Source organism: Cynocephalus volans, chromosome 11, assembly GCF_027409185.1.
Source record: "Cynocephalus volans isolate mCynVol1 chromosome 11, mCynVol1.pri, whole genome shotgun sequence".
Classification (NCBI taxonomy): Eukaryota; Metazoa; Chordata; class Mammalia; order Dermoptera; family Cynocephalidae; genus Cynocephalus; species Cynocephalus volans.
The window spans coordinates 27316058-27343718 of record NC_084470.1 but is presented as its reverse complement, the minus strand read 5'-3'; the positions used below and the strand labels follow the sequence as shown (position 1 = coordinate 27343718).

The following is a 27661-nucleotide window of genomic DNA, read 5'->3' as shown; positions in this document are numbered from 1 at the left end:
ATATGTTCAAACAGCCTAATTTCCTCAAAAAAGGGAAGAGTATTATGCCTCTGATTTTATACTCAAAAAGAACTTTTTAATGAAAATGAAAGCATGAATCAAGCATAAAACAACCTAATTGTTAATCACCATATGCTTAATGATTCTTAATTAGAGCAAAATTTAAAGCGAATACAAGCATACTAGAAACTTTTTGCATGTGTCCTTAATTTGTATCTGTTACTCATAAAGCTAACCCTGAATGTTTCCCCACCCCCAGCTTTAGAGGAACAGACCGTTTTACCCACATTGAACCTATTTCTCAAATGCAAACTTTTCCTAAGTGTAGACACAGAAGGTACATTTAACAGTTTTACTGGGTGATGAAGTTCTTAAGACCTGCATTATTCTGAGTCTTGTCCTTTTGATTCTATTTTGAATAGGAGAACATGCATTAACTTGTTTTATTAAGGCTCCAAACCTTAGTTCTTACCTGTGTTTTGATTGTGTGTGTACATGTTTTGTTTTTGTTCTTTTTAAACAGTATCATAACGTCTCCCTATCCTTCGGCAGGAACAGAGAGGGAAAACCTGGAGATGCCAGTATGAAACACTGTCTGGCTAGGATCAGAGAGGTCAAAACCGCTCCTCTCAACTTTAGCTTGTGAATTTTTGAAGTTAGCACTTGCACTTCCCTTGATTTGTTAGAACTGATGGTAAAGAAACCACCACACAGAAAAAATTAAGTATGAAAACACCTGGTTCCAGTGCGAGTCGGTGGCTTCTGGCTAGAGAACGTGATGCAAGGCAAGCCACACCCTAGTGCTCCCCTTATTGACAGAACCATCAAGATGAGAAAAGAAACAGAAGCTAGGAAAGTAGTTGTAGCCTGGGGACTCATAAATGTATCTATGGCTGGAATGATATATACTGAAATGACTGGAAAATTGATTAGTTCATATTACAGTGTGACTTACTGTCCCCTGTGCTATGTTGAGCTTGCCCTCGCATCTCTCTTCAGCCTTAATGCCTTTTTTGGTTTTTGGAGATATTTCAAATGTACTGTGGTACCAAAAGTCTGGTTGTTAGCCCTCGACAGCAAAGTTTAAGGGCTGAAAAGAGCTGTGGTACAGACTATTCTTCCACGTGATCTGCCAGCATCCCAAATCCCTCCCTCTCCACCTTTCCCTTCAATTCAAGGTCAGAGTGTGTTGAGTTATAGCCCATCTCTTTCACCAGTCCCAAGTTCGCCACCACCTGTATGACTGGATACAGCCCTCAATGAAAAGGCCTGTCCTCAGGTGACAGTGGTTCTTATAGCCCTGGAGTGACGTACACATCTGTCAGTGGTTATAATAAGTTGGCAAGCTCTAGTCCCTCTGCTTCTTCTCCATGGTTACCACAGTTGGACGAGTGGTGGGCAGTGGACGGAGATCTCACTACCGTTCTTCACCCACCCACCATCTATAACTCACATACTAACAAAGAAGACTACATGACAGACCTGCAGACTTTGGACACTTTTCTTAGAAGTCAAGAAGAGAAACAGCATAGAGTTAAGCTGGGGAGCCCAGATTCGACCTCTCCCTCCACCAGTCCTTCTTTCTGCACCTACAGTCATTCTGTGGGGAATTATGCACAAACTTTAAAGAAGTTTCAATATCAGCTTGCCTGTAGGTCTCTGGCCCCATAAAGATGAACGTGATCTCAGTTCTAAACAAGCTGCAGGAGAGGTTTGGGCAAGAGTGACTATGAATAGACAACTTCTTGATAATACGGATTCATAGACAGCTAAGTTTAGAAATTAGATCAATGAGACAATATTAGTGCCACTTGCATGTGAGATTGAGTCTGTCAGCACACAGATGAGGTGAATGGGTTGTCCAGAGCTACAAACAGGAGAGGCAAATGTTACTAGCTTGAAACAAGCTGCTCTGGTCAAAGCCCCTCTCATTCCAACTCTGAATGTGATCGTGCAGTGTCTAGACCTTACACCAAATCAGGGATACTTGTTTGAAAGGATAAAAGAACTTTCTCAGTGAGGTTGTATGAGCTCATTTCGATGGAACAGAGGTGGGGACTTCAAAGGATGAAAGTGGGATACAGACCTGCCCACTGATTCTGCTGTCATAGTGCATGTATTTTGCACCTACCTAGATTCCAGATTACCTCTGCATCCTAAGTACCCCAATGAAAAAACGTTTACTTCTCAACACTTTGTTCAGACACTGAATAAACCAGATGTTACAAATGAGAATGTTTTTTGCATTTATCAGGGTGCTATCAACCCTCCCCATTATGAGCTGATCTACCAGCATCATGTCTGCAATCTTCCAAAGGGCAGAAATAATATATTTCATACATTGTTAATGTTCCTCTATATCATAAAGACCAAAGAGTCAGGAATGCTTGGGAGAGTTAATCTTGGTCTATCTGGTCTGAATATTTTGTGGATTTTTGGTGAATAGGGGGTCATTAAATTTTAAACATTTGGACTTTTGTTTCACTGAACAAGAAGTTGAATCTAAGTATCTCCAAGTCACTGCCTCTTCTGAAATAAGATACGTATGTGTATACGTTACAGACTGTTTAGATTTGATGAAAAATTAGCTGTTATGAAACCTCCTTGTGAAAATATGTCCTGTATCTTCTACACCAAGAGACATTACCTTTGATTTTATATCACATTTCAGATATTTCTATGTAACTTTCTACTATAGAACTGTAACCCTTCAGATTTTTGTTGACCCAAAACAGTGTAACTCCACCTTAATTAAATAAATTTCGGTCCTTTTTATTATAAAAAACAAAACAAAACACCTGGTTCCCAAACATAAATAAACAATTTCAGCTTTGCTGGAATGTAACACATCAGAAAACATTTCAGTGGAACATGGGGAGGTTATAGAAGAGCTTTAAAATGGTTTAATTCCAAAAGGAAGTTGAGATGCTTTAAACCTGGACCCAGACTACTTTAATGCTGGGCCTTCAGACAACAGTTCCCATGTTGTTCTTCTCATCCAATATAAAAAATAATGGGGTGAGGCCTCAATTCCACCAGCTGCAGCTTGTTGGCCCCCTCAGGACAAGCTATGACAAGCAATTGCTGCATAAACCTGGGACAGTGTCAGCAGCAGCAGGTATTATGTGAATCAAGGAAATTTCGAAGGATTGTATGACAGAAGTTGTTGCTGAATTTTGGAGATGAAGCAAATAAAATATCTGATTCCACGATAAAGGTTTCTGCAAGAGTGAAAAAATAAGCATGGTATGAACGTAGCAGTTGTTTGGTTCTACTGCTGGAGTGGGCACAGGTTGGGACTAATGGGGGAAGCAGTAAAGCAGGGAAGTAGTGACTGCACCTGCTCATCACCTCATCACCCTGTCACATATGCAGGAGGCATTTCTGGCTCTAAATAGTGATGCTCACAGCCCTCACCCCTGATTAGTAATGCTCTTGCCTGTTATTTCTAGCAACTAATTTCTGTTCCACAAAGTGTGGTCCCAGACAAGGAGCATCAGTATCACTGGGAAGACCATTAGAAATGCAGAATCTCAGGCCCCACACCAGACCTACTGAATCAGAATCTGCATTTCTATACAAGTTACCCAGGCAAATCCTAAACCCACAAAGATTAGAGATACACTTATCCAAATTGTCCTCAGTACGTGTGACTTGCCCCACACTGCAGATGTCCATGTATTTCCCCTGACATTTTGCTTCCAACAAGCCCATTTTCTACTTTCTTCTCATTCTCTGTCATGTGAATTCTTCACTGGCCTTCAGTCTAGTTTTCCATCTATCTCTTGTCCCATTAGAGAAAATAATAAGGTAGAATGGAAGGAAGGAAGGAAAGGAGGAAGAGGGGAAGGAGGGAAGTAAGGGGGAAAAAATGAAGAAAGGTAGGAAAAAAAGTGCAGGAAGGGAGGTGGGGAAGGAGAGAGGGAGACCTAATTTACAATGTGCCATAGTGTTGCTGGAGTTCTTGAGCTCTATTTCAAATGCACATAAATGCACAAACACAAATATATCTTCTTCATTATTTCCATTTTAAAATGATGCAGATATTCTCATACAGCGTTGAAGAGAGTGTTAAGTGGTGCAGTAATCTAGAGAGCAATTTGGAAATGTCTATTCAAATTTTTTAAAATGAAAATTATCTTCAATCCAGCAATTTCAGGATTTATGCTGCAGAAATGCTTACTTAAATGCACAAGAATGTATGTCAAAGTTACCTATTGCAGGATTGTTTTAATAACAAAAAGCTGTAAATAGCCTAAAGGTATCAATAAGAGTTTTTTTTGAAAAATCAACATATGTCTGTGCAAAGGAATACTATCCTGGCATTACAAAGAAGTGAGGAAGCTCTGTGTTCGCTTACGTGGTTAGCTCTCTAGTTTTTATTGTTAACTGAGAAAAGAAAGGTGCGGAACAGTAGGCATGGTATGATTCCATCTATATGTTTTTTTTTAGTGTGTGTACATGTGCATATGTATGTGTATGTTTATAAAACATAGTTAATGTTTACATTCAATGGAATATTCCACAGCTATTACAAGCTCTATTTTGGCAGAATTTTGAATTATTCGGGACATTCTTGTAATGTTAAGTTAAAAAAAAAAAAGGACGTTAGTATCATGGTTTCTTTTACCCACCTTTCTTGAGCATTTTCCAATGTTATTAAATTTCCAATGTTATTAATTTATTTCTCTATAATATTCAATTATTGGGTTTTTAGGTTGTCTTCAATTTTTCCAACTCATATGTAATGTTGACATAAACTTTTTTTTTTGTCTAATGTAGTTTTTAAATTTCAGACTAAGATAAATGTCTTGTAATTACTGGTTCATAAGATGTGACCTTTTATTATAATTACTGGTTCACAGGATGTGACCCTTGATACTTATTGCCAAATTGGTTTCCATAATCCACCAAGATTTTTAATGTGATCCTTCAATTTTTGCAAATGTGATTTTGTATTAAAAGTCATCATTTATTCAACAAACTTTTAAATTTAAAATGAAACAGTTATTCATGCTTGCTGTATGTCAAGATCCCTTAAAGTCACTCGGCACACCATTACAAATAAGACATGGTTCCTACCTTACTACTCAAAGTGTGATCTTGAGCTGGAATGGGAGAAACAGACACTGAAACACATAATTACACTGTGATGTGATTTGCACTGTCATAGAGTTATGCCCAGAATGCCATGGGAACTTTGAATCTTTCTCTCCCACCTTCCAACTAAAGTTTTCAATTAGAAATAATTGCACCTTGAGTAAATCTCATTGGCAGTGATACTGCCATTGTGCAAAGCTCCACCTTCCAACTAAAGAGTGGTGTTAACTTGGTGGTGGGGCTGGAGGGGAAATGTCTTTTCTTCTTATTCCTATCAGAGTTCAGTTTTAACTACACTTGACTGTGATAAGGAAGTAGAAAAGAAACTCACCCTAGTTTGTGGTGTCAAGGTTGGGCACCATTTATATATTTCTTTCACAGATTCAAAAAACAAACCTCCTTCAAGGACACATACATTCATCCTGATTTCTATAACCAAACCTGGCTTTCTAACACCCCATTTCTCCCTGGCTGCTTATAATAGAGAGATGGCTATCTAGCCTCTGAAAACAGTTCTTCCAGCTTCCATAAAACAAATCTTCAAGGAAAAGAGAAAACCCACCCTCTACAAGTAGTACTTTTTACTCTCTTAATATTTCTTAAGTCAAGAAACTCAGAACTGAAATATTCTAATTAGGTTGAACTTGCCAATATTTGACTTTTTTTAACCTATAGAAATGACAATTCCATATGTCTCAACATAAAACCTGTGACTTCATTCTTCCTGTTTCTTCCCAAGACTATCCATATGTTAGACCTAATCAAAATTTTATTTCCTACCAAATGATTTCTGCAATACCTGCCCAAGATACAAAGAAAAGAAGATTAAAAATATTAATACAGGTTTTTACTTAGTTGTCACTTCATAGATTATCAGTAAGATAAAATTAGAATACAGTATTTTTCAAAGCGATTTCCTGCTTATTTAAGCAAAAAGAGTTCTGGCCAATGCAGAATTAGGAGTCAGGAGCAAATGTGGGCAAAGAGACCTAACAAACTACCAAGCAAACTGCAATCCAATCTCCATCCCATGTGGGGCTGGAGTCCTCCTCTTAAGACATTAATACCGACGGTATGTTATGAATCAAAGATTATTATTAATGCGCATCTGTCGACCAGATGGGGGAGAGGCAGGAGGAGAGAGAGAAGGGAAGAGAGCTCAGTCTGAAATGGATGGTGGCCCTTTTTTTTTTATTACCTTTATCAGATTGAAACTCATATTGTAAAAAACTAAGCTCAGTTCTTCAGTAGAGAATGCTCGTATGGGAAACAGTGCCTCAGAACTTAGAAAGCTGGCCTGTTCTATAAGAGCATCAGAATTCTCTGTCCAAGAATTCTCTGGTTCATAACTTTAACTGCTTTCTAGAGTCTTGCTACTCAAAGTGTAATCATTGCTCCAGCCAGTGTTTTTAAACTTTAACATGCATACAAGTCACTTGGGGTCTTGTTTCTAAATGCAGATTCTGATTTAATAGATCTGAGGTGGGGTCTGGGATTCTGCATGTCTAACCAGCTCACATGTGATATGATGCTGCTGGCAGCATAATACTTTGAGTGGTAAGGTTTTAGTAGAACATCCTTGTGATGGGCTTGGTTCTTATTTTTTAAGTTGCAGGTCACATACTTGAGCACTGAAGAAGTCAAGAGGCTCCTGCATTCCTTCGATGACCTTTCTCTCTCCTCATTTGAATCTTTCTCCTTATATAATGGGATTAGCAAATCCCTGTCAAGACTGCACTGAAGGGCAGAATCTCAGGCTTTCCAGTTAGGAAACTTCGGAGATTATCTGATCCGACCAGATACCCTCCTCTCCACTGGCATCCGTGCCTTAAAGCCCATGCCTGAGATTCTATGCATAGAGTTTGCAGTTTTTCTCCTCCTATCCAAACATACCTGGGAAAGCTCTCTGCAGAATAAAGACCTCTTGCAGATATTTTCAAATAAATGGAGGTAACTGAAAAAAAAAGCATTGCTCCAAACCACTCAGCAAACCCCACATTAATGAGGGATTTTCTCCTTTGGCTTCAGAAGGCAATTAAAAACCCAACATTTCTAGGCGAAAGGCTTTAGCAGTTCCCCTCCTGTTCTGCCCTCTCTCCACAGCAGGTGCTAAAGCACAGCTCAGTCTTGATTTATCTCCTTCTGTCAAGAGCAGGTGTCAGCTCCAATTATTGTTTTGCAAATTCATTTCAGTCCTTTAATGCAATTCACTGGGGAGAAAGAGCTGCTGATTCCTCAGTCTGAGCTATTTTTCCTAAGGCCTGTGCCACTTTGGTCTTCCTAGTCTCTCTCTGTCTCTCCACCTTCTCCTTACCTGTTTCCCCCTCTCCCTTTCTCTCTCTCTGAAATGTGATGTCACATTTCTGGGACATGTTCTGTAATAAACCCATCTGTGGTCATCAAAGGAGAAGTATAAAAGAGTCATTGTGTGAATGTGTTTGAGAGAGAAAGTGGTGAAAATCATCCTTTTTCATTTATACTGAAACATTTTAATTTGGATGTAAAATGATACAAGCCAAATGTAACTATGTCTCAGGAGTTGGGATAAAAGGGAATGTTCTAGTTTAATGAATCTGCTCTCTTTTGTTCTTTGCTATTGCTATAGCACTGTTTTTAAAGTTTTCAACAGGTCATCTTCTCAGTGAGGGTCTCTAGCCAGTAAATTTCACACTACATGTGGATGAGCATAATTTATTGTGCAAACCAAAACACTTTTGAGAGCAGAATGGGCAGCCATTGGTGACTGTGCTCCTGCGTCAGACATGCACTGGGACTGTCTCAGGTTAACTGAGACACAGGGCCATCCGAATTACAGGAAGTTTGTGATGTGGGGCGCAGTGACAGTGGCATTGAGAGATGAATCTGTCAAAGAAAAAAATGCAGCAAGCAGAATTAAACAGGCAAGGAAGGCTTTATTCAAGACAATTGCAATAGCAGAGAGAATAAACAACTCCGAATGCAGCAGGGACAGCTAGGGATTCATAGCAGTGAGCAGGGTAAGGGGGAAGTAGATGGGAAATCAGTAAGAGGAATTTGGTTAGGTCTCAAGCATGGGAGAATTCTCGCTGTGCTGGGCTCAGCAGGCCAAGGACAAGGCCCACCACAAAAAGGACTCAGAGGAACCTGATTACAGTTTGGTCAAGGAGGGAATTCTTGTTGAATCTCACCATGTGAAAGGCAGCTTTTTAAATATATTCATATCTAAGGAAACCCCATAGTTTCCCAGTCATAAGAACTCATTTTTGCTCTGAGAAATTCTCCCCGACTTGTTTATGTACTAATTTCTTTTCCTTTATGATTTCTTTTCATTGTCCTTCACAAATCCAATTATTCTTGTTGTGTTTGATTAAGAAATCTATTTTATCGTCTGATCTTTGCTTCTACTTCAGTAAAGTTGGGGTGAATTGACTTTTGAAAAATGAAAAATGTGGTTTGAATCGATCAAGGGAAGAACAATTGTAATTCAGCTGGGAAGAGCTTCATGGAGTGGGCCACATTTCATGGCGCATTGTTTAGTGGGGCTTAGCAGAAGGAAAAGCAAAGGGGCTTGTTTTTATGGTTCATATGAGTGTCCATCACAGTGGAGGTTCGTGAAGGATCCGCTCCTCTCTGTAACCCAGTGCTCACCACTATGCAACCCCTTCCCCATTCTGAGCATCAATTTTCTTGTCTATGAAATGAAGGTGTTTGATTAGATGAGCTCCCTACAGGTATTTTTTAAAATTCTATAATTCTCATTTTTAAAATTACTCTATCCTTCTCTGGATTGTGCTTCCTTATTATAAAATATCCATCTTGAGGCCATTATAAAGAATCAAATATGAGTGATGGTAAATCAATCTGAAAATAATGACTTAAACGTAGAACTTGTGTCTGAAGAGCTCAGTTTTCTATGAGAGTTTATATTTTATAATTTAAGGCATAATGCATCCAAGGAGATGTATACAAAAATGTTCACAGCAGTTTTAATAGTAAAAGTGTATGGTGGGGTTGGTGATGGGGGTGGCCTCAGGAGAGGGACAGAAGCAACCTGAAATGTACTTCAGCAGGAGAATGAATACAAAAATAGTGATGGAATGGCACACGGTGAGTCAATGTGCTGTAAAATCAATGGGAATAAATAGCAACAGTTTTGAGCAAAAAAGACAAGAAAAAATTCAGTATAATGCTATTAAAGAGTAAAAACATATAAAACAGTACTACTTATTTCTAAGGGATATGTACTTACTTATGTATAGTAAAAGTATTTTTAAATGCTTGGTGGTGACAAACACCAGATCGTGGTTACCTCTGAGGGGTGAGTGGGGAATATGATTTGGGAGGGGAATTCATGGAGCTACAGCTGTATTTGCTAATGCTTGATTTCTTAAACTAGGAGTTAGATATGTGTGTTCATTGTATTCTACTTTACACCTTTTTGTATGTCTTAAAATATTTTATGACTTCCTTTTGATAAAGTTGGGATGGTCATGAAAACACATTGAACACATTTATTTGTAAATTAGAAACAGAGGTTTAATGAGTCACCATAATTTTGTAGTAGCAAAAGCTAACATGTATTTAAAATTTTCTTGCTGCCTGCCCCACAATTACAATACACCAAACAACAAAGCAAAACAAAGAGAAAAACTTCCAGGGTACACACTGCTGAAAGAACTACTGGTCAGATATCAGTCTCTTGAGTTGTAACTACCTATGTGTGTTATTTACTTATAATTTATACTGTTTTGAGAAAGGGTTATGAAAACATGTGAGTAGTTAGATAAAGTTGAGATTGAACACCAGATTGATAAATGAGCAGTTTACTCTACAAATATGCACAAACTCACCCGTGAGCTTTCAGGTGGCCTAGACAAGAGGAGAAACCCCATGAACTACAGAAATCAGCTCAGTAGGAGAGGTGGATTTTTCTTGGCTTTAAAATTTGGGGAAGAATTAATCACAAGGATCCTTATGTAAAAGGCACTGAGGTGTTTTGAGTGGTGCTTCTACTGATTTGCTCTTGGTGGTGGTTCCTTGCTATTCATCCACGTCACACAGCACTCAGTGTGATCTTGTTATAATATCTCAGATCATGTCAACTCTCCAAAGGCTTCTTAAGGCATCCAGGGTAAAGTCAAGACCCCTTACCTAGGCCTCCAAGGTCCCTGCCTCTGCCTGACCTTCTCACTTCATCTCTTATCATTCTTCTCCTCTTAATTAGGCCCCAACCACCTGGTTGTCTTTGCTGCTTTATAGAGCTTATAGGATCTGGGCATTTCCTCTTCCCATAGTTGAGAATGTTCTTCTCCCAGATCCTGGCATGAATGACTCATCTTTATAATTCAAGTCTCTATTCAAATGTCATCTCTAGTTTCACCCCTCCGAGAGGCTTTTTAAAATTACATTAGCAAAAATAGGCCCCCCTCATCCAATACCATCCCTAGGCCCCAGGCAAGAGGGGTGCTCTGGCCCTGAGCTGGAGAGGTGCCACTTTGAGCATCCTCCAGCCACATTCCTCCCCAGGGAGAAAGGAGTCTTTGGGGCCAAGGGGACTTGCATACCCAGAACTCTTGTCTCCTCTTCTATGTCATGCCCTGTGCTATGATTTGAGTGTGTCCCCTCCAAAATTCATGTTGAAACTTAATCCTCATTGTGGTGATATTGAGAGGTGGGGCCTTTTGGGAAGTAATTAAGTCATGAGAGCTCTGCCTTCAAGAATGGATTAATGCCTGTACAAAAGAGGCTTCGGAGAGTATTCATCTCTTTTTGCCCTTCTGCCTTCTGCCATGGGAGGACATGATGTTCCTCCCCCTGGAGGATGCAGCAACAATGTGCCATCTTGGAAGGAGAGAGAGCAGCCCTCACCAGACACCAAACCTGCTAGCACCTTGGTCTTGGAGTTCCCAGCCTTCAGAACTGTGAGAAATAAATTTCTACTATTTATAAATTACCCAGTCTGTAGTATTTTATTACAGCAGCACAAGCAGACTAAGACACCCTCCTTACCTGGGACCCTGCAATTCTTTGCCCAAATGGACCCAAGCTCATTTCTAGAGTCTGTGAGCTTCTGCCTTGTGTCCCTGCTCCCACAGGTTGTCTGTGCTGTCGGTTTATAGGCCCCTAAGCCCAAGGGCAGGTCACACAGCTGCTGTTTGCAAAAGGTATGGATGGGTGTTGGTTATAGTGGCTGAGGTATCACATGTGTATGCAAGAACTTCCTCACAGTAGGAGGTGGGGCCAGGCTAGAAAGAGAAGGGGGCAGGCCAGGAGCTGGGGGTTGAGGTCCAGGGTCTGGCTTGCACTGCTCCACCACATTTCGATGCAGAACTCTGAGAATCCTGAATGCAAACCTGACCTTCCAGGTCTTTAAACAGTTGATTTGTCAAGGTAAAAGAGTAGATCATACTTTATTTAACAGCTTCTTAGCCTGATTCACAACTTCTAATTATGTGGACATATGTGGGCCTCCATTTGTACTCTTGCTGCATCCCACCAATGTGAGAGGCATGCCTGGCTTCCTCTGCATCAGGGTCAGTCAAGAAGACAGGGAAGCCGGTTCAAAGTCTTGGACCTGATGGTAAAAAAGGGGGTCTGGGCCAAATCCCTTAGAAATATCCATCTGCCTCCAGCCTTGCTGGGGGTTCCAAACTCTCTTCTTAGTAGTCCTGCTCTTCACTCTCTCTCCTATTTCCTGGTTTTATTTTGTTCATAGCATTAAAAAAATATAAAATTACTATATTTACTTACTTATATAATGTGAATTTGGTGGGGTCAGAAGCTTGTGGCTGTATGCCCAGCGCTTGGCATACTAAATGCCCATTAAAAATTTGCTAAATGAATGACTTAGCTGCTACTTTGTGCCAGGACTGTGTTGGGTGCAGAGATGACTAAGAAAGGTCCTCTGCCTAGTGGGGGAGCAGTCCTGAAAACCAACAAAAGTCTTCTGCTTTTAGTTTCACGCTCCTGAAGTCATTAATTAATCTGGAAACAAAAATACATATGTAGCCATTCTTGAGGCACTTCTACTGGGCAGAGACATGGTTTGCAAAGTAAACTCCAGTGAAAGAGGACACTTTTCTGTTAGTTTTCTAAAGAGTCAGGGAAAGGAGCTTTTAAACTCAAGACCCCTTAGAACTGGTGAACATTGTTCCTTCTCCCTTTCCTTGAAGAGAAATTGTTTGCTGTTTTTCTAGGAGGGGGGATCATGTTAAACATTTTCTGCTGTTAAGCTAAAATATTGTTTAGAACAGGAGGCTAAAATCTCAGCTGCTGCTCTCCATCTTCCATAACTCACACGGTGGCCGGCGGCAGCTGCTGAACAGTGCTGTCTTGGCCGCTGCTCCCTCGGAGGAGCTGGGGGCCTCTGGAGCCGTCCTTCTCAGAGGGCTCACACCTACGCAGGGCATCTGGGGCTCTGGCAGCCTTGGGCAGATTTCATTTGCTCTCCAGATGGCCCTGGTGTGCAAAGTGTGACATAAGTGAGACATAGTGCCTTCCACGTGGAGTTTTTTTTTTTTTTTTAAATAAGGCTTATTTCTTTCCACTCAGAGGTCATTTTTATCCAAAGATGATTGTGCAGTCCCCATAAAGCCAATCCATTTAAAATAGGAATAAAGATATCATAAGAAATACTGAAAACTACACTTGTTTGTAGCTTTATGTTGAAAAACAGCAACTAAAACCCATAAAAGTGATCTTACAGTTTACAAAATTAGGTTATAATTTCACTATGTGCTAATTCTTAGAATAAATACTAGGGATGTATATATTTTAAAAATAAAATTGTGTGACATCACCATATTTCCTTCCTATTCGACTTCCAAAACATCTATTCATTTATCCGATAAGTATTTATTGTGTACTTCCTATGTGCGAGGCACTATTCTAGGCAGTAGGGTCAGTGAACAAAATGGTGAAATATTCCTTGCACTCATGAACCTTATATTCTAGTGGGTGATTGACACATGATAAAATCTTAGGGAAAAGCAGACCATGCTAGAAAGTAACAAGTACAGGAAGGAAATACAAAAGCAGGGGAGATGGATAGGTAGTATAGAATGGGGGTAAAGTTTACAGTTTTAAAAAGGGTGGTCAGAGGACATCTCTCTGAGATGATGACATGAGGAAAAAGACTTGAAGGAGATGAAAGAGAGAGAGAGATGGGTATCTGGAGAAAGAGCATTACAGTCAGGAGGGACAGCAAGTTCAAAGGCCCTGGGGTAGCATGTACCACCTGGTGTGTTCAAGGAAGAGCAAGGTGCCAGTGCAGGGGAGTGGAATGAGTGAGGGGAGGAGGAGAGGGGATGTGTTTGGAGAGGTGTGGCTGAAGATCATTCACAATATTGTAGACCCCTGGAGGGACCTTGACTTCACTCTGAGTGAGATGGGGAGCCCAATAGAGGAATGAGGAGATCTGGCTCACTCTGGCTGTCGAGTTGATGACAGACTGTAGGGGAGTGAGGGCAGAAGCAGGAGACCAACCGACAGGCTATTGAAGATTCAGGTGAGAGATCATGGCAGCTTGGACCAGGGCAGTAGTGATGGAAATGGCAAGAAGCATTGGGATCCTGGAAACAGCTGATAGGATTCATTAGCTGATAGGATTCACAGCTGACGGGAGAGTAATCGGACTGACTATTGGAATATGAGAGAAATAGGAATCAAGGATGACTCAAAGGTTTTTGGCCTGAGCAACTGGAAGACAGGAGCTGACATGAACAGGAATAGGGAAGGCTGCAGTGTTAGGATATTTTGGAGGGAAGATCAGGGATTAAACTGGGCACAGTAACCATAAGACGCCTACTGAACAGACACATAGAGCTAGCTGTCAAGTGGGTAGTTGGATATGAGAGTCTGGAGTTCAGCATATATATATTTTGAGAACTGTTAGCTTATGGGAGGCACTTAAGCCATGAGACTAGATGAACCACCTTGGGAGTGAACCTGGACAGAAAACAGAGTGGTCTAGGGACTGAGCACTGGGGAAATATGGAGGAACAAGGGTAGTGAAATCATAGAGAGGATCATTTTTGGAAAGATAGTTGAGGATCTTGTTGATTTTCTCAAAGTCTTCTCCCAATCCTCTAAAATTTAAGTCATTCTATTTGAAGCATCTGTGTTGTTATCGACTGTTCTCCTCTTTAGTAAACTGACCTATTGCTCAGATCTTTACTTATCAATGACAGCATAAAATGACAGCATGACTTTCATCACTATGTAAAATCCTGTGCCTTTTGCAAGTTTTGCAATGCATTTTAATGAAGTTAGTTTACAGTGTGTTTGCACTTGTGTTTGCCTCTTCACAGAACCCATATGCAACAGATCTCTCAGTATTAGGGACAGAGAGAAGCTAGTGTTCAGCAGAGAGACACGTTTCAGGGTGGATTCATAGATTTTAGAGATGAGCTTAGAGATTGTTCCAGAAGTTAATGGCTTCATTCTATAAAGAAAGACAATGACTGGCCTGGAGAGGTGAGTGGATAGGCCCTACAGCTAGCAAAGCTTGAAGCAAAGGAGCAAAGCCTGAGCTAGAACCAGTCTTTACCCCCAACCCCATCTAGTGCCATTTATTGGTTAAATTACTAAATATCTGTGCCTCAGTTTCCTCAACTGTAAAATAGGGGTTACATTGCATACTTCATATGATTGTATAAATAATAAATTTTAAAAATACATATAAAGTGCTTAGCATAAAAATTTTTTAAATTTTATTTATTTATTTATTTAATAAAAGCAACACCAAGTACTTGCAAGGATAGAGAGCAACTAGAACTCTCATACACTGTTGGTGGGAATACAAAATGGAACAGCCACTTTGGAAAACAGTTGGATAGTGTATTAGTCCATTTCTATTGCTTATAATAAAATACCTGGAACTGGATGATTTATAAAGAAAAATGAAATTTATTGCTTACAGTTTCTAAGGCCGGGAAGCCCAAAGTCCATCTGGTGGTGGTGACAGTGACCCAGAGTTCTCACATTGCAAGATGGTGGAGGCAGAGACAGAGAGAGAAACTCTTCATGCTCCCCTTTTAAAGTCCCTAAACCATACCCATGACCACCATTTTTAATCCATTGACTATGGCATGGTCCTATAATCTAATCACGTCTTTAAGGCTCCACCTTTCAATTACCATAATAGGATTTTCCACCCTCTTAACACACACAGTGGGGGCTAAGTTTCTAATACATAAAACTTGGGGGACACAATTCAAGCTTCATTCGGCTTTGGGAGGACATAATTCAATCCATTACAGGCAGTTTCTTATAAAGTTAAACACACTTACCATACAACCCAGCAGTTTCACTACTAGGTATTTATTCAAGTGAAATGAAAATATATATCCACACAAAAACTTATATATAAATACATATAGCAACTTTGTTTACAATCTTCAAAAGCTGGAGTCAACCCAAATATCGGTCAACTATGAATGGATAAACTGTGGTGCATTCATGCGATGGAATACTACTCAGCAATAAAGAAGAATGAACTATATGAAACATGCAGCAGCCTGAACAGACCTCAGAGGCATTATGCTGAGTAAAAGAAAGCCAGTCCTCAAAAACCTACATTCTGGATGATTCCATTCATATGACATTCTGAAAAGGAAAAACTAAAGCGTCAGAAGACAGATCAGTGCTCAACAAGAGGTGGGGGAAGGAATTGGCTACAAAAGGGCATAAAGGAATTTTGGGGGGTGATAGACTTGTTCTCTGCCTCAAATGAGGTGCTGGCTGTATGACTGCATGCGTTTGTCAAAATGCCTAGAACTGTACACTCAAGAGGATAAATTTTACTGTACATAATTTTTTTTCTCCATTAAAAAAAAATTAAAAAAGGAATTCCACAAAGATAAAATAAAACAAAAGTCCCCGGTACTTAATAGAACTCTAAAAAACCAAAAGAAAACAGGTTTCCTTTTCTTTTCCCCTTCTTTCCTCGAGTAATAACTATTCCTATGACTAAAAGCTCTTAGAAAGACTCTTCTTCTATGGATGTTACTACAGCAGTTTTCTGCTGGCTTTTAGTCATTTATTTATTCATTGTTTCAACAGATATTTATTGACCACCTGTAAACAAAGAATGTCTTCCTAAGCTCTCACTTATAATAGAGTGTGAAAATTTAGAGCTGGCGGAAGCCTCAGATACAGGTCAAGTGACTGAGGCTTTGAAAAAATGAAAGTCACTCATCCTACAGCACCCAGAAAGTTGACGGTGGAATCCCGCCCAGCACTTGGAGTTCCTGCCAGGGCTTCAGTCTTCCTTCCACTGTGCTCAGCTTTGCGGCCCCTGAACCTTGTACTAAGAAGCCAATGGGGCTTTGAGACGCAGTCCCTTCAGCTCTATGAGTGTACCCTTCAGTGGTGGAATTCATATAGTGACAGGAATTCATATAGTGACATATATTGATAGGTACAGGGAAATATTTGGGACAGGGCAATCTTTCCTGAGCTTCTGGAAACTTGCTTCACAAGCTGCTTCCTTTCCCTAAGAGGAGTCCTTATTTCTCACAGTACAACAGGAATAAGATGTATGGAAGAATCATTCATTAGGCACCTGGAAGCGACAAGAACCTTCTTCTGTTACTACTATGGCATTTTCTTTTTCTGTGTGTGGGTGGGTGGGGGGGGGGGGGTTGCCCAAGAGAAATAAGAACCTTCTTGAATTTGTGTAGGTGGAGTTCTCTAATAATGATCCAGATAATAGAAGGCTCCACTCCTGAAATCATCTTTCAGGGTATTATATAGATAGTTAGAGGGTAAGAATTGGTAAATCCCATAGGCACGGGCAATGCAGATTGAGGGACTTTCTACTAAATAACTGGCTTCTAACCTTCAAAAGAGTCCAGATTGTTGAAGGAGACTAAAAAGAGATGACAAGTAAATGCAATCCATGATTCTTCTGAATCCTTTTATTATAAGGCAGGGTTAGTTATGAGACAATTGGGGAAACTTAAATGTTTCCACATGCAAGATAAAAGGATTAGACAATAGTAATGTATCATTTTGTGACATTACTAATGTTAATGTAACATTACATGTTACAAAATAAACATAAATGTTAATTTTCTGATTTTGATGGCTGTTCTGTGATTTTGTAGGAGTGTTTTTATTTGTAGGAAATACACATGAAGTATGGGTGAGGGGGTCTTCAGGTTAGCAAATTATTCCCAAAAGCCTCAGGAACAAAGAGGGCTTTGTACTATTCTTGTAATTTTTCTATAAGTGTGAGACTGTTGCAAAATTAAAATAATACTTAAAATGTGGACATTTTTGTATGATAGTCTTATAAAACTAACTCTGCAGATATGGCCCTTTACTTAGACCCTCTAAGAGATAGAAATAAATAGAGGGCACACAGAGTAATCAATAATTGACGGGCAAGTAAATAGATGTGATAGAATGTTTTGTTTATAAATGACAAGTAAGCACAAAAAGAGAAGTAAAGGAATTTGGAGGATGAGAGATTGAGTTGGGAGGAAATGAACAGGGGAGAGAGGAAGAGTTCTCTTGGGGTTTAATGGAGGTTTTCAGTAGGAGAGTCAGCCAAACATATATTTGGGATTTTCCCCAAGCAATTCAAGCTTTGGAAACTTGGGGAATCTTCCTCCAAGTTGCTTATGTCCAGGAACCATTATCTAGCCTAAAGAGCACTGGCCTTAGAGTCCTGAGACCTGGGCTCTAGTCCCTTATTTGTCCCCAACTGCCTGTTCAACCTTGGGCACTTAACCTGTCAATGAAGCAGCACTTGGACTAAAATGATATTTAGGAATCTCTAAAAAACTTTAAAAACTTTTGATTCTTGAACAATATGACAAAACTGAGAAAAGAAATGCAGCACAGGAAGAAACTGATAGAAAAAAATGAAAATGTAAGTTATTTTCATTTGAGATACCCAGCTAACTAAAGGGGTAGTTCCCACCACCCCACTTCCCTGTCTTTGAAAAAGAAACTTAGAACTTTAATTTGAACAGCACAGAAAACATTGCCTTTCCTTCTCAAATCTTAGATAACAGCAAGAGTCCCCTTAATGGAATTTTTTATTTTATGAATCCTAAAATATTTGAATGCATCATTGCAGAAATATTGAAGTGTGTTTTCTAAGTATCTGAATAAATTTACAATGCAATATTACAATTCTAGAGCACCTATCACTTTTCTGTCAGCCTAAAATGAGTTTGTTTATGGCATGGTTGATTTCTTCTTTTACCCATAATTTATTGAGTATATGTTTTTAAATTTACTCATATGTGGAAATGTTTAATTTATGTTACAGAGTTCTAAAAATTTTATGGTGGCCAAACAACTAGCTTTTATATGAAACCGATTATCTGGCATGTGTTGAGACTTGAAATGTGTAGTATGTAGTCAGTTTTTGCAAATGTTACATGAGAACCTGGCAGAATGTATGTTTCCTATTTGTCAAGGAGGGGAGGGTTCTGTGTGTGTCTATTAAGTTTAGTTTACTAAGTATGTTATTCAGATCTTCTATATCATTACTAATATTTTGAATGTTTCACCTATCACTAACTGAGCAAGGTATATTAAAATCTTACATTATGAGAATATACCTGACAGTTTCTCTCTGTAGTGCTTTATATATTTTTATTCTATTTTATTAGGTGCATACTAGTTTAAAATTATTTCTTCCTTGTGAATTGAACTGTTATCATTATATAGTAACTTTATTCCTAATAATATCTCTTTAAAATCTACAAAAAGTTCATGGAAAAATTGAATTAAAACATAATATGAATCCTTCCATGAACTTTTTGAAGACTCTTCATATTTGTTTCCTATTAATATGGCTATGCCAGATTTCTTTTGTTATTATTTGCCTGGTCTTTGTTTTTACTTTTCATTCTTTTACTTTCAACCTTTCAGTGCCCTCATGTTTTAGGTGTGTCTCTTGTAAACAATACCTAGCTGGATTTTGTTTTTTAGTCAATGAGTCTAGTCCATTTACATTTACTGTGATTATGAATAATAGAGAGTATTAAAATCACAAATAAAATAACCCTTTCAGGAATGGTTGGCTTTAACCAGATTCCAAGCCAACATGCACTCAAGATTCTGCTCAGGGTGGACCAATCAGGAGGGAAGCCCCATTGACAGAAAGGGGCCTTAAAGCCACATGTCCTATTTGGACATGCCACTTGCTTCTGAAGCATCTACCAGTGCAGTTGCCTGCCTCTGTAGAGAGAGCTATTCTGTCTTTGCCCACCCAATTCAGAGGCAGCCATTTGAAACACTAGATGTGGAGAGAAGGGGTATAAAATTCATCCTGAATAAAGATTCCTCATGCTTGTTATCACCAAACAATTGCTGAAATGGCAGTATTAAAGGAAAAATACATTTTATTATTCTATTCCTGCAGTGGCTCATACATATTTGATGTACAGGAATTTCTTATATTCCATGAGATCATTTTCAGAGTTTTCCAAAACTATGCCTGAAGAATAATTTATGTGTTCTCTTAATGCTTTCTGGTAAACTAGGTTTTCATGATTATTTCTACAAATTACATGTTTTTTACTCCCATCGTGCCAATGGCCTCATTGTATCTTTTTTCCCCCCTCAAAGTCATCCAGAGAAAATTAAAAAATATTTAAAATAGTGTCCTAACCAATGATAGAACTACAAAATTGTCTGAGGCCTTTGGTTAAACATAAATAGGATTGTCATGCAATTCATCATTGAGAAAGCAGCAATAATGTGCATGGTAGTAAAACAATAGCTATCAAGTGCCTGGTAGGTGGCAGGTACTCTACTAAGATGTGTGTGTGTGTGTGTGTGTGTGTGTGTGTGTGTGTGTGTGTGTGTGTGTGTGTGTAAAATCCCCACTTAAATATGAGAAACCTGAGGCTCAGAGAGGTTAAGTGTCTTAGTCCATTCCTGCTGCAATAACAAAATACATTAGACTGGCTAATCTATAAACAGAAATGTATTGCTCACAGGTCTGGAGGCTGGGAAGTCCAAGATCAAGGTGATAGCAGATTTTGGTGTCTGATGAGGGCCTGTTCCTCATAAATGGCACCTTCTATGTGTCTTCACATGGCAGAAGGGACAGACATGTTCCCTTCATTCTGTTTTGTAAGGGCACAAATTCCATTCAGGAGAGCATGACTTAATCATGTCTCAAAAGTTCCCACCTCTTAATATTATCACTTTGGGGATTAAATTTTAACATCTGAATTTTGGGAGGACACCACATTCAGACCACAGCATTAAGTAACTGTCCCAATATCACACATACAGTGAAGTGTAGATCTAAGATTCAACCCTGATTTCTCTTAATCCAAAGTCAATATCACAGAGGCAAGGAGCATGCCTGGTATCTGAGGCAGGAGCCAAGGGCAGCCCCCTCTGCCTTGCAGCTGGCAAGGAGCATGCTGAAAACACCATTTCCATGTGGGTGACCCACCACAGCCATGGCTGCTGCAAAAGTGGCTCAATGTCACAGCAGTAGCCACAGTCACTATGCAGGCAGCCCACCAGACACTTGACTGCATTGACACAAGGAGAGTCACCAGCAGAGACCAAAAAAAGAAGAGGAATATCTCTCTTCAAAGCCCACTCCACAGTAATAGAAGCAAGTAATAGAAGCAACTGCTCTACCAGATGGCCAGACACCAATGTAGAGATACTAGAAATACAAAAAGCCAAGAAAATATCGCACCACCAAGAGAGTACAGTAATTCTCAAATACCAGACCCTACAGAGCAGGACCCTCTTGAAATGACTGAAAAGGAATTATGAGCAACAATCTTAAAGAAACTCACTGAGATACAAGAAGACTGTTAGACAGCATAATGAAATAAGAAAAAAATCCAGGATATGAAGGAGAAAATTTACAAAGAGATTAATACCTTACAAAAGAATGTAGCAGGACTCATGCAACTGAAAGATTTCCTCAGTGAAATAAAGAACACAGCTGATAGCTTAAGCAGCAGGCTAGAATATGCAGAAGAAAGAATTTCTGATCTTGAAGATAGTCTTTTCAAAATAACCCAAGTGGACAAAAGGAAAAAATAATTTTAGAAAATGAAGAAAATCTAAGAGAGCTAGCAGACAATCTCAAGCACACAAACATTTTAATCATGGGTGTTCCAGAAGGGGAGGAGAAAGGAAAAGGTATGGAAAACCTATTCAATGAAATAGTAATAGAAAACTTCCCAGGTATAGAGAGAGACATGGACCTTCAGATCCAGGAGACTCAGAGATTCCCAAATCAATTCAACCCCAAAATATCCCCTATAAGACATATTATAGTCAAACTGGCAAAGCTCAAAGACAAAGTATCTTCAAAGAAGCAGGAGAAAAGTGTCAAGGCACCTATAAGGGAGCCCTTATCAGACTACAGCAAACTTTTCAACAGAAACTCTCCAGGCCAGAAGAAAATGGGATGATGTGGAAAAATAGCCTAATGATTCATTTTCAAGAATAGCTTAACAAGGGTTGCTCAATTAACTTGTGGTTTGATAACCCCTGAAAGTACACTTTCCCTAGGGTGACTTCGCAAGATGGTGACTGGTCACCATGTTCTTTTTACTTCCTGGTTCTTCTTCCACCTCAGGACTTCTGGCAGGTCTTTTTTGCAGGTTTGTCTTGAGCCCACCCCTTTCCACCAGAGGGAAGGGGATAATAAATGCCTTATAAAGAAGTAATAAAAATGAGGTGATGTTTAGGAAGGTTGTACACTCCATAGTACTGAGCCAATGAGGAACAGGGGGAGGTACTTGTGCACTAGGGAGTAAATTACTTGATGTAACTGCTTGTGGTGTGCCTGGTTCATCCGACACCCAATTGTGCAAGACTGCCATTAAAGTCTTGCTTTGCCGTGCCTCATGTCTCTGTGTCCATCCTTTGGCATTGGATGGGTGAGGGCAATTCTCACAGATGATATATTCAAAATACTAAAACAAACAAACAAAAAAATCCAAACTGCCAGCCAATAATACTATACCCAGCAAGTCTATCCTTCAGAAATGAGGGAGAGGGCCGACCCCGTGGCTCACTTGGGAGAGTGCGGCGCTGGGAGCACAGTGGTGCTGGTAGCACCGAGGCCGCGGGTTCAAATCCTATATAGGGATGGCCGGTGCGCTCACTGGCTGAGCGTGGTGCGGGCGACACCAAGCCAAGGGTTACGATCCCCTTACTGGTCACAAAATAAATAAATAAAGAAAGAAAGAAAGAAAAATAAAATAAATAAAAAATAAAAATAAATGAGGGAGAAATAGTGTATTTTCCAGACAAACAGAAACTGTGGGAGTTCACCAGCACATGACCAGCCCTGCAAGAAATCCTCAAGGGAGTCCTGCATCTGGAATCCAAAAAATGATAATCACTACCAAAAATACACAAGAAAGAACAAAACCCACTGGTAGAATAAGAATGCAAATGAGAAAGAGAAAGAAACTAAATCGTACCACTACAAAAAACTGTAATGACAACAAAACAAAAGCAAAAAACTCTCAGTCTCTTTGGAAGACATTAGGGAAACAATTCATTTTTCTAAAACGAGTAAGTAAAAGGGAAGAGTTGAGCATTTATCCTGTCTTTCCTATATGAATTGTTCCTCAGGGTAACCATAAATAGCTGAGGAGGAAACATTTCTGTCTAGTGAAGTATCCCCACTAGTAAATAAAGAGGGAATAAAATAACTAGAATATAGTGTTTTGCAAACCCCTATTGAAATAATGGATCTAGCAAATGATCGTCAATGTCTGCTAATGTCACAGAGAGATGATCAGACACAATGAGCCTCCTGCAGTAAGAACATACACCTCTGATGCCAGATGTAACCTGAGTGAGACCAAGCCTCAGGATCCAGCAACCAATCATCAGGAAATGCAGGGGACAGTGAAACATGTTAAATGACACTACTGAGATGGAGCCGGTAATTCCAGACCTTGGGAAACTTGATGGGGTAAAAGGGAAAAAATTAGATGAAAGGGGGAACCTATAGATTAAAAGAAACTTAAGAGACAGGTGGCATACAACCAATGCAGCAAGCAGAACTTGTTTGGATCCTGATGTAAACAAAACATCTGTAAGAAAGAAAGAGGGAGGGCCGAGCCCGTGGCGCACTCGGGAGAGTGCGGCGCTGGGAGCGCAGCGACGCTCCCGCCGTGGGTTCGGATCCTATATAGGAATGGCCGGTGCACTCACTGGCTGAGTGCCGGTCAGGAAAAAGACAAAAAAAAAAAAGAAAGAAAGAAAGAGGGAGGGGGAGAGAATTAGACAAATTTAAACATGTTTAATATTTGATTATATTAAGGAATTGTTGATTTTTAAAATATGATTATATACTGCAGTTGTGTTTTATAAAAGAGTTCTTATCTTTTAGAGACATACTGAAATATATATACATGAATGCTAAATATATATACATATATCTTAAAAATAAAAAAAGAACAAGAAGAAATGAATGATTATTAAAACATTTTATTCTGATATATTAGAAATTTTAGGCTGGTAGAAATATATAATCTGATATAAAGAATATACATTTGTTTGCTTGATATCTTAGGAACTTTAGAAATCAGATGAAAGAATACAAATTATCTTGTTTACCTAAAAGGTGGTCATGCAGTTCTCCGGCATATAGAGGAAGCCAATGATCAAAGTGAAGCTCGAAACAGGGAAGAAATGTGAATTTAAAAAATGAAAAATTTGAGAAATATTAGACTAATAAGTGCATTAAAATGCATTTAGGCTTTATGTATGATATGAATTCCATTTTCATTAATTCGGAGTAATAAATATATGATCGATTTGATACCAAAAATCAATAAATAAACATATATATATTTTTTAAAAGTCCATATCGCAGTGATGAAAAGAATAAGCCCTGTAATAAAACTCCTGGGATTCAAATCCCCACTACACGACTTGCCAAAGTTATTTGCTATCTCTGTGTGTCTCAGTTTCCTTAGCTATAAAATGGGAACAATATATCTGCGCATATGGTTGTTATGAGGATTGAATAGGGTGATATGAGGGACTGGCTCAGAGTAAAGCCTGGCACGGAGAAAGCTCAAAACCTGCCAGTTATTATAGTTTCGGGGGCACTTGGGCTCTTTATCATCAGTGGGTGACATTACTAGTCAGATTTTAAGGTTTCTTTACACATGATGTTCATGTGGCTCTCAGCTTCATCTTCATGTGTCCTGCTCACCTGCCAAACTGACTCGCTGATTTCCTAGTGTCCCACCGTTGGCTCCCACCTGGCTTTCCTCCAGATGTCATGGCCCAAGTTACATGGTGCCTCCTCCTTCATACAATGTTCTCTAATTTTCCCAACTGTATACTTTCATAGCACTTTATGTTTTTCTCATGATACTTAATGACTATATGGGTCATTCCTTCATTCTTTATTTCCTGAGCACTTAATACTTGTCTGGCCCTGTTCTAGGCACTGGCTCTGTCCCTCATGGAACTTGTAGGCTAATTAGGGGGATTGGCAGAGATCAACAATAAACAAATACACAGAAAAAGAAGAAAAATACCAGAGAGTTGTAAGTGCTGGGCAAATAGTTAAGGAGCAGTGATGCTCTGGAATCACTGGAAAGTTACTTTAGACTGAGAAGTAGGAGATAGTTTCTCTGAGAAGGTAATATTAAGCTGAGGTATTAAATGTCAATAAGGGGTCAGTAATGTAAAGATCAATGGGAAAAACATGTCAGAGAAGAGGATACAGCTAGTCAAAGGCCCAAGGTGGAAATAAGCTTAAGTCGTACTTAAGGAACAGAAAGGAGGTTGGTGTGTTTGCAGCATAGTGGCTCTGACAGAGTGTGGACAAGACAGAAGTTGGTTGAGGCAGGCACGAGATATTTTACACAGAGTCTGATAAATCAGAGTAGTGAGGGGATCATACCCTAATGTGACTGGAGCCTATTGGAGTGTTTTAGGCAGGAAAGTGATAGGCTCTAATTTACTGTGGATCAGTCCTGATGATCTCATGACAGAGGGTGGGAAAGCCATTCAAGCTGCGTGATGTGGGGGCTGCTAGTCTCTCCAGCACTTGGAATTCTCAGATCAGCATTTGAATCCAAACTGTACCACCCACTAGCTGTGTGAGCTTGCGAAAGTCTACTAAAACCTACTCATTCAATCTGTAAAATGGAGATAAATGTTTAATGAATTGCCTAGTTCACAAGGATCATTTGAGATAATGAATGCAAAAGCACTTGCAAGCTCTGAAGTGCTGTAGAATTGTTAGTTAAAATTAAAAATTCATATGTCTTGCATTGTTATTACTAGCCTCTAAACCAGAGCAGGATGAATTACTCATCCTTCTTCTTGTCTGCCACAATTTTTAACCCAGATTCTTGTGTTTGTTACAAGGTTGAATTGTACTGAACAGTAAAAGTTTATAAAATGGAGAAAAGAGTCTCTGATTAATGCCTTCAATGTTATTATCAATGTTACCATCAATACGTTACACATTAATGCTTTAAAAATTCTAAAAAAAGAAAAAAACCTGGTTTCTCTTTTCACCAAATCCACTGAAATGAAGAATAGAAGAATATTTCTTCAAGGGTAAAATCATAAAAAATATTTAAACATTTTGATCTAATGATCCCATTTGCACATTTTTTGTCTTTTAATCAACACAACATGTATACAGAACAGCACAGAAATCATGAGTGCACATAAGAATTTTCACAAAGTGAACACACCCAGGTAATTAGCTCCACTTCTAAAAATTTGATGCCACAAAATATTCCCCTAAATGAAAAAGCTATGTGCCTAAAGATGTTTACACAATATCATAGGGAAAAAGAATGAAAAAAGCTAAATGTTTGGTGGAGAAATGATTAAGTAAATGTTGGCATGTAAAGTCAGCAGAACAATATGGAGCCATTAAAAATGATAGTTTTGAAGAACTGTGTAACAAAATTCACCAACTCAAATGTACTGAGCCAAGCAGGTGGAAGGGCTCTGAGAAGCAGCCTGGTACAAGATGACAGTGAGTGGAGGAGGTGGGTCAAGACAGAAAATGCAGAGTGGAGAGCGCAGGCCCTGCCTGATGACATTTGCATTAAAGTGTTTAAAAATAATAATAGATAAAGCCACAGAAAATAAAACATGGTATTAACCAAATAAAACATACATGAGACAGGTTTTGTCCATAGATCTTTAGCTTGTGACCCTTTCTGAAGATAGAGGACAACAGTCAAAGTTGAAATAAATGTACCGGCTGTGGCAATATTAGTATAATGCACAGTGATTATGTCTACTTATGGACAGGATGGAGGTAAGCAGGGAAAAGTGAATGCTGGCCTTGGTGGGAACTTAGCCAAATCACCTTACCCATTTAAGCATCACTTTCTTCATCTGTAAAACAGGGATTTTAAAAAATGCCTCCCTCATAAAGCTGTCATAAAGGTTAAGTACAATTGAAAGGGTAAAGTGGTAGAAAAGTGCCTGGCAAGTGGTTAATAAAACAGTTCTTCTCCCCCTGGTTTTCCTCCTCCTCCTCCTCATTATTATCTATTATTATTAGCTCCTGGATTTCATATCCCACCAGCTTCTTCCCCTTTGTTTTCCCAGCTCTAGCCACACTAGCCTTCTTAGTATTTCTCCACTGTGTTTTAGACCTAAGGGGCCCGAATTCTCTTGCCCCTAGTATTTTCCTTCCTTCATGAGGGTTTCTGCTCAAATGATGCCTCCTCAGAAGGATTTCCCTGCCCCTCACTCTTTTTCTTCATTGCATTTAGCACCACTTGACATTTTACTACATGTCCATGCATGTGTATACAAGGGATATATATATACACATATATATGTCTATATACACAAACGAGGGCAGGAATTTGCCTAACTTGTTTAGTGCTGTATTTACAGTTCCTAAAAGGGTACCTGGCCTGTAATAGACACTCAAACATTATTTGTTGAGTATTGTTGAATGTTTAGGGTAGAGACATTGTGTCTTTTTTTTCCAAATCCCACAGTGACAATGTTATTGTGTAATCAATGATTTAAAAATTCATTTTCTTGCAGATGATCTCAATGTGTAACTCTTCATAATCTTTCTTAACTTTTTTGGCAGGTCAGCTGTGCAAAAGCTGGGGGTGGAAGTATTTGAGGAGGTCTATAATTATCTCAAGACAGCAAGGCATCAGAATGCCAGTGAAGCAGAGATCCGGCAGTGTCTTGAAAAAGTGGTGCCTCGGGCCAGTGACTGTTTTGAAGTGGACCAGCTCCTCTACTTTGAGGAGCAGTTGCTGATCACAATGGGAAAAGGGCCCACTCTCCAGAACTATCACTAAGCAACTGTCAAAAAACAGCAGAAGTTCAAGTGGACAAACTTCTGTGAAAATCCATTAAACACACAAGCTGGACTCTATTGTGGGAAATGGGTACTTAACTGGAACTACCATCTTGACTTCCAATTCCTCGTCAGAAGTAATGACTCCTTTAGAGTGTAGTAAACATGCTGCCTGTACTTGGAGTCCTGGGTCCTTAAGGATTGTTTTGTCTATACCCTGAGATAAGCTTATAGATCAAGTTGGGCTTCCTGAAAAGGATTTTTCTCATGTGTGCTCTCAGGGTTGCCAGCAGGATTGAA

At 39.3% G+C, this 27661-nt stretch overlaps 1 protein-coding gene and 1 pseudogene across 1 annotated transcript in view; both read left to right on the top strand.

Annotated features, from left to right (window-relative positions):
* The window catches only part of NEK11 (NIMA related kinase 11), a 266113-nt gene extending 238792 nt beyond the window's left edge, over positions 1–27321 (top strand). The window contains exon 16 of the mRNA XM_063113913.1: positions 27143–27321. Within this exon, the coding sequence (XP_062969983.1) occupies positions 27143–27321 (179 nt within the window). The remainder of the gene's footprint in view (positions 1–27142) is intronic.
* LOC134390283 (transmembrane protein 209-like) lies at positions 779–2446 on the top strand (annotated as a pseudogene).
* Positions 27322–27661: the final 340 nt, after the last annotated feature.